Source organism: Heteronotia binoei, chromosome 17 (assembly GCF_032191835.1).
Source record: "Heteronotia binoei isolate CCM8104 ecotype False Entrance Well chromosome 17, APGP_CSIRO_Hbin_v1, whole genome shotgun sequence".
NCBI lineage: Eukaryota > Metazoa > Chordata > Lepidosauria > Squamata > Gekkonidae > Heteronotia > Heteronotia binoei.
In genome coordinates this window covers 45,224,472-45,237,310 of record NC_083239.1, presented here as the reverse complement: position 1 = coordinate 45,237,310, position 12,839 = coordinate 45,224,472, and the positions used below count along the sequence as shown (strand labels likewise).

General features: G+C 51.6%; 1 protein-coding gene across 1 annotated transcript in view; it reads right to left on the bottom strand.

The window, feature by feature from the left end:
• MEGF8 (multiple EGF like domains 8) overlaps positions 1-12,839 on the bottom strand; it is a 93,856-nt gene that overhangs the window by 32,185 nt on the left and 48,832 nt on the right. Inside the window, 7 exon segments of the mRNA XM_060258650.1 lie at positions 897-1,068; positions 2,187-2,391; positions 2,684-2,802; positions 3,313-3,423; positions 5,567-5,781; positions 9,985-10,117; positions 11,835-12,054. Of these exon segments, the coding sequence (XP_060114633.1) occupies positions 897-1,068; positions 2,187-2,391; positions 2,684-2,802; positions 3,313-3,423; positions 5,567-5,781; positions 9,985-10,117; positions 11,835-12,054 (1,175 nt within the window).

Below are 12,839 nucleotides of genomic sequence, written 5' to 3'. Positions count from 1 at the left end.
CAAGCCTGGCAAAGCAAGCTGTGATGCAGAAGGAAGCGAGAAAGAGGGAGAAGGAAGCAGACGACAGTGAGTTGCTTGCGGGCCTGACAGGAACCCTCTGGGGGCCTGGTTTGGCCCCCGGGCCACAGGTTTGACTTACAGTAAGCTCTGCACAGCAGTATAGACCACAGTCCCTAATCATTTACCCAGGTTAAGTTTTGTACAGCATGGCCCTGTTACCTGTGCAGAAAAGGCCAAACTGAAGGGTTCAGTTTTGAGCTGGGTGTGATGAAAAGGGGGAGAAACCACACATGGGCCACGGCTCATTGGCAAAGCATCTGCGTCTGCTTCCAGGAGGGGGTTCTGTGTGCGAATCCGTGCGCATGAAGTAGGGATGCTGGGGATCTGGATTTGTGCCCTTCCCTGGCTGTTGGTTCCTCGCTGGCAGAAATACGGAGGCAGACATTTCCAGTTTATGTGCTATGCAACTGTGGCCCACGGCATTTGTACGGTCAAGGAAATCATAGGCTTGCTAGGGGGTTATAATACAAGCTGGGGTGGTTTTTTTTAGACAGAACTCCTTTGCATATTAGGCCACACCCACCTGATGTAGCCAATCCCCCAAGAGCTTCCAAAAGAGAGCCTTGGAATTCTAGCAGGGGCTCCTTTGCATATTAGGCCACACCCACCTGATGTAGCCAATCCCCCAAGAGCTTACAGGGCTCTTCTTACAGGGTCTACAGTAAGCTCCAGGAGGATTGGTTACATCAGGGGTGTGTGGACTGATATGCAAAGGAGCTCCTGCTACAAAAAAAGCCCTGAATACAAGGTTTCCTTCTGAGATTTCTGACTCCGTGACAACCTCCCACCCCTGGTTACCCCCAGAGTGCCACACCTAGGGTTTGCGGATGCTCTACCTGTTGGGGGCGTCCCAGCCTGGTTCCCGGCGTGCCAACTCTCCGATGCCACATTATATTCCAGGAGTTTCTTGTTGAAGCCATTCTCTGGAGAATAGCCACCAATCAGAAGCAAGGACGACCCCTGGAGGGCTGTGAGCGTGTGTCCCGCCACAGCCGGGATCAGGGGGTCCTGAGGCGATGAGGAAAGAAGGAAAACAATTGTCAGGACCCAGATAAGTGCGCTGAGGAACTGACTTGGTAGAATCTGGGCTTCTTTAAGGCGAACAGAAAGGCATCAAACAATAACACACCTCTGTCACTCCCAGCTCTCCAGTCAGGTTCCTTCATTCGTTTATTTTTCAAAAATATATATTGATTTTTTTACATTATAAATCAAACTCACAAACAAAAGAATTTTTTTTCAAAATAGACAACATATATGAACATATGAAGCTGCCTTCTACTGAATCAGACCCTGGGCCCATCAAAGTCAGTATTGTCTGCTCAGACTGGCACCGCTCTCCAGGGTCTCAAGCTGAGGTTTTTCACACCTATTTGCTTGAAACCTTTTTAGTTGGAGATGCCAGGGATTGAACCTGGGACCTTCTGCTTACCAAGCAGATGCTCTACCACTGAGCCACCATCTCTGCCCAACAATTAAGTATAGACCTATTTTTAGATACCTGTAAACATTTTATTGTTGTAAACTGTAGACCCGTGTTGTTGTTGTTTTGGGGGGGGGGGGATTGGTTTTTACTTCTCTCCAGGACTCAAGACAGGCTAGAAGTACAATAGAACTCTTTGGATAATCAGCCAATTCACAAAACGTGAGGACATTTGAACAATAACATTTGAATTTAACAGCAAAGATTCCTAGTAAAACAAAGCTATTCAGTCAATCAGGCTGAATTTTATTTTATTTTATTTTTATTTTACTCATTTCTGCTCCTTGAGATCACCTCGCGAGGTTCCACAGCACAAGCTGGGATTCGAACCTGAGTCTCCCAGATACTAATCCGACGCTCTTAACCACTACAGCACACTGGGTGATGAATGATGATAACAACACGAGTCTAAAAGCAAAGATCCCCAGTAAAACAACGTAAGAGCTGAAGGGCTGTCATATAGAGCAGGGGTGGCCAACGGTAGCTCTCCAGATGTTTTTTGCCTACAACTCCCATCAGCCCCAGCCAGCATGGCCATGAGGATGGTGTGGAATTGTTTTCTGTGGCCCCAGACGGTCGGACCAGAACCGACAGCCTGAAATTAAATAAGAAGAACCCTCCCTGAATGTGGCCGGGCAGTTACCTGCACGAGTCGCCACTGCAAGGTGGTGAGGTTCAGCAGCCAGAAATCGCTGGCCACCCCATCGGCCGTCAACCCCCCGAGCACGTACATGGCTTTGCTGGAGGGGATGTAGGCAGCTGCGTGGAAGTAGCGAGGGTAGGGACCCGGGCCCCTGTCCTCTGTTCCGGCCAGCATCTGTGTCCACCGGCGTTCAGCAATGGAGTATCTGTGGAGCGACAGAACCCTCTGATGTTACAGAGGAAAGCCAACAGCAGGGGAGGGGGGTGTCTGGGAATTAAGTCTCCTCCAGGGCTTTTTTTGTAGCAGGAACCCCTTTGTAAATTAGGCCACGCACCCCTGATGTAGCCAATCCTCCAAGAGCTTACAGTAGGCCCTGTACGAAGAACCCTGTAAGCTCTTGGAGGACTGGCTACATCAGGAGGGTGTGGCCTAATAGGCAAAGGAGTTCCTGCTTTAAAAAAAAGCCCTGGTCTCCTCCAATTCTCCTGCGTTTTTACCTGTACACGTTACCCAGCATCCCTTCTCGCAGCGAATTGCCCCCAAACATCCAAAGTGTGGAATCCGGTCCTTCCACCATGGTGTGACCCAAACGATGCAGGAACCGGCTGGCTGTATCCTGGAGGGGGAGGAGGAGTTAGGTAACAGAATAGGGATCCCCAACATGGCATGTGTGGCCACTACGGCACCTGCCAACACCTTTCCTGGTGCCCGCTAAGTGTTTTCAGAAAGTGGGCATCGCCAGGTGGGGCTTTGTTCTAGAAGGGCTTCTGATTGGCCACTGGAGACCTGAAGGACTGTGCAGATTTTCTAAAAGACTGCTTTGGCAGCAGTTCCCAGCACAGCACTACGGATCTACGCTGCTTTACTTAAAACGTGGAGGCCATTTTGTGACTAGCTCCGCCTCCTGGGGCAGCCATTTTGAGGCAGCCATTCTGCGACTATGCCAGGATTCCGGAGGCGGGGGGGAAATCAACCCCAAAACGTTTCCCTGCTCACATACCAGTCTGCTCGCTCATCTGTCATGCTGCTAGGGAGATGACAACGTAGAGGATAACCTAGAAGTTGCTGGGCGGGAACCAACGCGTGGCCTCTTCTTAGGGGAACTTGGGAGGGGAGCGTCACTCACCGCCGTCAGCTGGGTGTCAATCAGGGTCTCCCAGACGATCTTGCCGGCGTCTAGTGGGACGGAGCAGTCTGCGCCCGCAAACCCCTCATTACAGACACACAGCGCCAGGCTCTGGAGGGAGGGGGAGAGACAGGGGAGGTTAACAGGGGAAATCGGGATCCCTTCTGCACCAGCATCGCTCTGGGCGAGCCAGTCAAGAGCCTGTGAAGGCCGCTATAAATGCACCTAGCGTGGGTTGAAAATGTCTCCAGGGTCAATGGACTCCCTCTAGAAACTATCCAAGGCACCATCCCACTACCAGATCAGGCCCTCGAGTGCTGCAGTCCAAACACAGTCTGCTTGTCTTTTGTGACAAGCCCTGGGTTACATAAGACCATAAGGGAAGCCATATTGGATCAGGCCAATGGCCCATGGGGTCCAACATTCTGTGTCACACAGTGGCCAAAAAACACCAGGTGCCATTACGTTACCCTCGGCAACAGATGTGGATTTTCCATACCAACAGTGGGGGGCGGGAAGCCATTCAAGTACCAAAGAAAGGAGAAACTTTTGGATCTGCCTGAACAATGTTCACAAGGGTCTGGAACGCCATTTTTCTCTCGTCCCATCGGCTGATCGTAGAATCACAGAATCATAGAGTTGGGGGGGGGGAAACGCCCTTTTTCTCTCCTCCCATCGGCTGATCATAGAATCACAGAATCATAGAGTTGAGGGGGGGGGACACCCTTTTTCTCTCCTCCCATCAGCTGATCGTAGAATCACAGAATCATAGAGTTGGGGGGGGGAAACGCCCTTTTTCTCTCATCCCATCAGCTGATCATAGAATCACAGAATCATAGAGTTGAGGGAGGGAATGTTGATATTATGAGTCTTCCTTTACACAGAATGACAGGTGCAACGTGCCAGCAGGAGATCTAACTGACAGGTCAGGTCACAGTGGCCTTGTCAGCAAGCCGGTTCTGGCTGGTTAAGGACAAGTGGAAAGTACCTGCTGGTGTCAGCAAGATCATGGACTGCCTAGATTGGCTGGTGTGAATATATAAGGACTGCATTACCAGTGCATAGTTCTCTCACTGTAGAGATAGATGCTGGCGGAGCACTTTGTCGCTGAGATTGATGTATGTCACTGCACTAGTAACTATTTTGTATATAGCTTGTAAATACACTGTTTTAATACTAGGTGCAGGTGTCTGGCTCACTTCCTTACTGGAGCTCACTGTTGTATATATCTCACTTCTCACTCTGCACACACCCGCACCAACAGGGAACACCCTTTTTCTCTCCTCCCATCAGCTGATCGTAGAATCACAAAATCATAGAGTTGGGGGGGGGGGGAAACGCCCTTTTTCTCTCGTCCCATCGGCTGATCTTAGAATCACAGAATCATAGAGTTGAGGAGAGGAACACCCTTTTTCTCTCCTCCCATCAGCTGATCGTAGAATCGCAGAATCATAGAGTTGAAAGGGAACTCCAGGGTCATCTAGTCCAACCCCCTGCACAGTTTAATTTAATTTAATTTAATTTTAGATTTATATCCCGCCCTATCCTGCAAGCGGGCTCAGGGCGGCTTACAACAATAAAACAACAGAGTTAAAATAATATCATAAAAACAAACATTGCAAAGCAGGAGCAGCACAGGAAACAATCTTACAGACACGGGTGGTAAACAGCATGCGGCTGATGGCTAGTAGCATAAACATAATACCGTAATGGTGAAATGCTGGGGGGGAATGATGACTTTCAAAGGACGCCCGCTGGATTAATAAAAAGCCTGGCGGAAGAGTTACGTCTTACAAGCCCTGTGAAACCTTGATAAGTTCCACAGGGCTTGGATCTCCAGTGGGAGCTCATTCCACCAGGTAGAGGCCCACACCGAAAAGGCCCTGGCCCTCGTTGAAGCCAGCCGGGCGTTCTTAGGACCAGGGACTATGAGGAGATGTTGAGCAGCAGACCTCAGAGCCCCGGGGGTGGGGGTTCATATGGGGAGAGGCTGTCCCAAAGATATGCAGGGAATTCACAAACACCTCCCCCTAAGTTTACAGGATCCTCATTGCTGTCCGATGGTCATTTAGCCTGTTTAAAAACCTCCAAGGAAGGAGAGCCCACCACCTCCTGAGGAAGCCTGTTCCACTGAGGAACTGCTCTAACGGTCAGGAAGCTCCTGGTCCAGCACACTCAACCCTGGAGCGGCAGCCAAGAGCTCAGCGGTTCCCCCTGAGCCGTCCTGTCCCTTTCCCCTGGGAGATCCACTCACCCTGTTGCAAACCCCTTGGCCGGCGTGGGCGCTGCAGTTGCCCGGGCAGATCCGGAACTGGCAGTTGGGTCCCGTGAAGCTGCCCTTGCAGACGCAACGCCCTTCCTGGCACTCCTGGTTGGCGTGGCAGCTCGGCCGGCAGCGGTGCACCGTGTAAGTGGCGTTGAAGCCCGAAGACTCGCTGGAGTTGGCCTCGTAGTAGATGACCAGCAGGCCTGTGGAGACGGGGCCGGCAGAGAATCAGAAGGCAACCAATCGCGGTGGAACAATGCTCAGCGGGTGGCCCTGGATGGGTCCCTCTCTCGTAGGGATAACTGGTGCATCACTAAGATGACCCCCATGCAGCTGGCACAAGGCATTTCATACCTTTGCATGGATTTCTTTTATGTCTATCCAGGGCTTTTTTGTTGTTGCAGGAACTCCATTGCATATTAGGCCACACACCCCTGATGTAGCCAATCCTCCTGGAGCTTGCAGTAGGCCCTGTACTAAGAGCCCTGTAAGGAATTCTAGCAGGACCTCCTTTGCATATTAGGCCACGCCCCCCTGATGTAGCCAATCCTCCTGGAGCTTGCAGTAGGCCCTGTGAGAAGAGCCCTGTAAGGAATTCTAGCAGGACCTCCTTTGCATATTAGGCCACACACCCCTGATGTAGCCAATCCTCCTGGAGCTTGCAGTAGGCCCTGTACTAAGAGCCCTGTAAGGAATTCTAGCAGGACCTCCTTTGCATATTAGGCCACGCCCCCCTGATGTAGCCAATCCTCCTGGAGCTTGCAGTAGGCCCTGTGAGAAGAGCCCTGTAAGGAATTCTAGCAGGACCTCCTTTGCATATTAGGCCACACACCCCTGATGTAGCCAATCCTCCTGGAGCTTGCAGTAGGCCCTGTACTAAGAGCCCTGTAAGGAATTCTAGCAGGACCTCCTTTGCATATTAGGCCACACACCCCTGATGTAGCCAATCCTCCTGGAGCTTGCAGTAGGCCCTGTACTAAGAGCCCTGTAAGGAATTCTAGCAGGACCTCCTTTGCATATTAGGCCACACACCCCTGATGTAGCCAATCCTCCTGGAGCTTGCAGTAGGCCCTGTACTAAGAGCCCTGTAAGGAATTCTAGCAGGACCTCCTTTGCATATTAGGCCACGCCCCCCTGATGTAGCCAATCCTCCTGGAGCTTGCAGTAGGCCCTGTACTAAGAGCCCTGTAAGGAATTCTAGCAGGACCTCCTTTGCATATTAGGCCACACACCCCTGATGTAGCCAATCCTCCTGGAGCTTGCAGTAGGCCCTGTGAGAAGAGCCCTGTAAGGAATTCTAGCAGGACCTCCTTTGCATATTAGGCCACACACCCCTGATGTAGCCAATCCTCCTGGAGCTTGCAGTAGGCCCTGTACTAAGAGCCCTGTAAGGAATTCTAGCAGGACCTCCTTTGCATATTAGGCCACACACCCCTGATGTAGCCAATCCTCCTGGAGCTTGCAGTAGGCCCTGTACTAAGAGCCCTGTAAGGAATTCTAGCAGGACCTCCTTTGCATATTAGGCCACACACCCCTGATGTAGCCAATCCTCCTGGAGCTTGCAGTAGGCCCTGTGAGAAGAGCCCTGTAAGGAATTCTAGCAGGACCTCCTTTGCATATTAGGCCACACACCCCTGATGTAGCCAATCCTCCTGGAGCTTGCAGTAGGCCCTGTACTAAGAGCCCTGTAAGGAATTCTAGCAGGACCTCCTTTGCATATTAGGCCACACACCCCTGATGTAGCCAATCCTCCTGGAGCTTGCAGTAGGCCCTGTACTAAGAGCCCTGTAAGGAATTCTAGCAGGACCTCCTTGCATATTAGGCCACACACCCCTGATGTAGCCAATCCTCCTGGAGCTTGCAGTAGGCCCTGTGAGAAGAGCCCTGTAAGGAATTCTAGCAGGACCTCCTTTGCATATTAGGCCACACACCCCTGATGTAGCCAATCCTCCTGGAGCTTGCAGTAGGCCCTGTACTAAGAGCCCTGTAAGGAATTCTAGCAGGACCTCCTTTGCATATTAGGCCACACACCCCTGATGTAGCCAATCCTCCTGGAGCTTGCAGTAGGCCCTGTACTAAGAGCCCTGTAAGGAATTCTAGCAGGACCTCCTTTGCATATTAGGCCACACACCCCTGATGTAGCCAATCCTCCTGGAGCTTGCAGTAGGCCCTGTGAGAAGAGCCCTGTAAGGAATTCTAGCAGGACCTCCTTTGCATATTAGGCCACACACCCCTGATGTAGCCAATCCTCCTGGAGCTTGCAGTAGGCCCTGTGAGAAGAGCCCTGTAAGGAATTCTAGCAGGACCTCCTTTTCATATTAGGCCACACACCCCTGATGTAGCCAATCCTCCTGGAGCTTGCAGTAGGCCCTGTACTAAGAGCCCTGTAAGGAATTCTAGCAGGACCTCCTTTGCATATTAGGCCACACACCCCTGATGTAGCCAATCCTCCTGGAGCTTGCAGTAGGCCCTGTGAGAAGAGCCCTGTAAGGAATTCTAGCAGGACCTCCTTTGCATATTAGGCCACACACCCCTGATGTAGCCAATCCTCCTGGAGCTTGCAGTAGGCCCTGTGAGAAGAGCCCTGTAAGGAATTCTAGCAGGACCTCCTTTGCATATTAGGCCACACACCCCTGATGTAGCCAATCCTCCTGGAGCTTGCAGTAGGCCCTGTACTAAGAGCCCTGTAAGGAATTCTAGCAGGACCTCCTTTGCATATTAGGCCACACACCCCTGATGTAGCCAATCCTCCTGGAGCTTCCAGCAGGCCCTGTACGAAGAGCCCTGTAAGGAATTCTAGCAGGACCTCCTTGCATATTAGGCCACACACCCCTGATGTAGCCAATCCTCCTGGAGCTTGCAGTAGGCCCTGTACCAGGGGTGGCCAAACTTGCTTAACATAAGAGCCACACAAAATAAATGTCAGATGTTGGAGAGCCACAAGACATGAATGTCAGATGTTTGGGAGCTGCAAGATGGACGGAAGGAAGGTGGGAAGATGGGAGGGGGAGCTAGAAAAAAAAGCAACTTTAACTTTAAATGCATTCTCCAAGCTGCTGGGTGGCTTGGCTTGACTTGGAGAAATGATTTAAGGATAAAATGCCTTCTCCAAGCCAGCTGACAGGATGGTGGGGGCTTCAAGGGCCTCACAATATGTGTGAAAGAGCCCTATAAGCTCTCGGAGGATTGGCTACATCGGGGGGGTGTAGCCTCATATGCAAAGGAGCTCCTGCTACAAAAAAAGGCCCTGTGTCTATCCTGCTTTCCCCATCCACAGTTTTGGGGATCGCGGCAGCTTCGACCATCTTTTCTCTCCTCCTCCATTTTCTCACAACAGCACCGAGAGGTAGGCCAGGCCAAGCATTTGGGACAGGCCCAAGATTGCCTAGCAAGCATCCGTTGGAGAAGCGGGATTCAAACCTGGGCTGACCAGAGTCCTGTCCCCAACGCCACACCTGGCACAAGGGCTTCCAATCCGATGCATGGTGGGAATTCTGTCTGCAAATTCTGCACACGCCCAGGCATCTCTCATTCCCAGGGGAGAGAAGTTGTTCCTCACCGAACACCTCCTGTCTCTGGCATCTGACCAGCCACAGGAAACATACAGAATGAAGAGCAAGAGGGGACCCTGATTCAACCCAGAGCCCGACAGAGTCTTCCTGTTCCCCTTTCGTTGTCTTTCCTCTGCCAGCGTAGTGTAGTGGTTAAGTGTGCGGACTCTTATCTGGGAGAACCGGGTTTAATTCCCCACTCCTCCACTTGCACCTGCTGGAATGTCCTTGGGTTAGCCATAGCTCTGGCAGAGGTTGTCCTTGAAAGGGCAGACTCTTATCTGGGAGAACCGGGTTTGATTCCCCACTCCTCCGCTTGCAGCTGCTGGAATGGCCTTGGGTTAGACATAGCTCTGGCAGAGGTTGTCCTTGAAAGGGCAGACTCTTATCTGGGAGAACTGGGTTTGATTACCCACTCCTCCACTTGCACCTGCTGGAATGGCCTTGGGTTAGCCATAGCTCTGGCAGAGGTTGTCCTTGAAAGGGCAGACTCTTATCTGGGAGAACCGAGTTTGATTCCCCACTCCTCTGCTTGCAGCTGCTGGAATGGCCTTGGGTTAGACATAGCTCTGGCAGAGGTTGTCCTTGAAAGGGCAGACTCTTATCTGGGAGAACCAGGTTTGATTCCCCACTCCTCCACTTGCACCTGCTGGAATGTCCTTGGGTTAGCCATAGCTATCGCAGGAGATGTCCTTGAAAGGGCAGCTGCTGTGAGAGCCCTCTCAGTCCCACCCACCTCACAGGGTGTCTGTTGTGTGGGGAGAAGATCTAGGAGCTTGTGAACCGCTCTGAGTCTCTGATTCAGAGAGAAGGCGGGGTATAAATCTACAATTCTTCTTCTTCTTCATGGCTTACCCGAGAGAGCTTCCACTGTGACGGGTCGAGGATGACCCTGGCCACAGAAGGCTCCAATCAGCGTGCGGTCCATCTGGATCAGGCCTGTGTTCAGGAAGTCAGGCAGACCGTCGAAGGCATAGACGTAACTGGTCTGGAGAGAGGGATGAAAGGCAGAGGCTTAGAATTGTCCTTAAAAAAGGAACTCGTTTTTAAAAATCAGACCTAACCTCCCCTCTCCACAGGCGCTACAAATTGCCGTCGAGTCACAGCCGATTTATGGCGACCCTGTTACTTCTTCAAAAAAGGCGATAAAATCCCAACATACATAAATATACATATATAGCAAAATTTAGACACCGGGTTGGCTCTGAAGCAGAAAGGTTAAGATAACTGTTACACAGCTGGGGGAGGGAAGGAAGGAGGTCTACTCATTCCCTTACTAGTCTTTTGGAGCATTAATAAAATTGTCATACATCAGCATGACCTAAAAGCAGGAAACAACAAATTTCACAACTCCTGGGTATCACATTATTACTGGGGGGGAACAAGGCTTCAATAGGCATGGAATGTATGGGAGGCAGGCAATGTTTCCTTTAAGCTGAGTTAGTGTGAGCTAGTTTGGTGTAGTGGTTAAGTGCGAGGACTCTGATCTGGGAGAACCGGGTTTGATTCCCCACTCCTCCACTTGCACCTGCTGGAATGGCCTTGGGTCAGCCATAGCTCTCGCAGAGGTTGTCCTTGAAAGGGCAGACTCTTATCTGGGAGAACCGGGTTTGATTCCCCACTCCTCCACTTGCAGATGCTGGAATGGCCTTGGGTCAGCCATAGCTCTGGCAGAGGTTGTCCTTGAAAGGGCAGACTCTTATCTGGGAGAACCGGGTTTGATTCCCCACTCCTCCACTTGCAGCTGCTGGGATGGCCTTGGGTCAGCCATAGCTCTGGCAGAGGTTGTCCTTGAAAGGGCAGACTCTTATCTGGGAGAACCGGGTTTGATTCCCCACTCCTCCACTTGCAGCTCCTGGAATGGCCTTGGGTCAGCCATAGCTCTGGCAGAGGTTGTCCTTGAAAGGGCAGACTCTTATCTGGGAGAACCGGGTTTGATTCCCCACTCCTCCACTTGCACCTGCTGGAATGGCCTTGGGGCAGCCATAGCTCTGGCAGAGGTTGTCCTTGAAAGGGCGGACTCTTATCTGGGAGAACCGGGTTTGATTCCCCACTCCTCCACTTGCAGCTGCTGGAATGGCCTTGGGTCAGCCATAGCTCTGGCAGAGGTTGTCCTTGAAAGGGCAGACTCTTATCTGGGAGAACCGGGTTTGATTCCCCACTCCTCCACTTCCAGCTGCTGGAATTGCCTTGGGTCAGCCATAGCTCTGGCAGAGGTTGTCCTTGAAAGGGCAGACTCTTATCTGGGAGAACCAGGTTTGATTCCCCCCTCCTCCACTTGCAGCTGCTGAAATGGCCTTGGGTCAGCCATAGCTCTGGCAGAGGTTGTCCTTGAAAGGGCAGCTTCTGGGAAAGCTCTCTTAGCCCCACCCATCTTACAGGGTGTCTGTTGTGGGGGAAGAAGATAAAGGAGACTGTAGGTTGCTCTGAGACTCTGATTCAGAGAGAAGGGAGGGGTATAAATCTATGGCCATCTTCTTTTAGCTCACAGGTTTTTAGCCTTTGGCTCAAACATTTTGGCCTTAGCCCAGGAAAAACGGCCCCAAAGCAAACTAATTTATGCTCACAGTTTTAACGCCAGTAGCTCACAAAGTAGAATTTTTGCTCACATGACTCTACAGCTTAGAGGGAACACTGATCATGAGTCCCCCCAGAGCCACCCTCTTGGTCGGCCAGTGTCTCCCCACCCATTCCCCGGTGCTCACCATGCAGAGGGTGTCAGGCTGGATCGTGAGAGTGATGGTCGGGCAGGTCTGCTCCGAACGACAGGACGCCATGCCTTCGTTGGCCGACAGCACCCAGACGCAGTAGGAAAGCCCGCCCGGCGGGGGTCCCCCGGCCCGCTGAGAGCTCAGCGAAGACGAAGCAGAGAGGTTGGTGAGCAGGGTGCGTCCCGTGCACTCTTGGTAGCAAACGCCCTTGTTTCTGGGGGAGTAAAGCCAGGGGTGGAATTCTAGCAGGAGCTCCTTTGCATATTAGGCCACACCCCTCTGATGTAGCCAATCTTCCAAGAGCTTCCAAAAAAGAGCCTTGTAAACTCTTGGAGGATTGGCTACATCAGGGGGGATGTGGCTTAATATGCAAAGAATTCCACCCCTGAGGAAAACCCACAGGGAGCCACATCATGGCATGGGGCGGATGGGGCCCTAGAGTCTTTCGCAGGCACAATCGAAATCCCCTGCAAAGCAACCCTGGAATCTGCACTGGGGAAAGCTCAGTCCTACAACCTATATGAAAAACACACGAGTGCACAAATTTCCTGCTTATTTTGCTTTTGCAAGGAGCTACGAAGGATGCTGAAGCTTCAGCCCCTGAATCCATCATTTTCATGGCTTCTGACAGCATAATCCCATATTGAGTACTGGGGTTTTTTTGCTAGCATGTTGGTATGTTGTCCTAGTTTGAGCTTCTGCACCTATATCAGCGGCAGCCAATGAGGAGCAGGAAGGTCACATGATGACATCATGACTCTACAAACTATCCTAAGTGTGATACTGGTGGGGAAGGAGGAGAAGGAGAAGAAGAGGGAGAAGGAGGAGAAGGAGGAAGAGAAGGAGGAGGAGGAGGAGGAAAAGAAGAAAGAGGAGGAGGAAAAGGAGGGGAAGAAGAAAGAGGAGGAGGAGGAAAAGAAGGAGCAGGAGAAGGAGAAGAAGGGGAGGAGAAGAAGAAAGAGGAGGAGGAGGAGAAGGAAGAGAAGAAAAAGGAGGAGG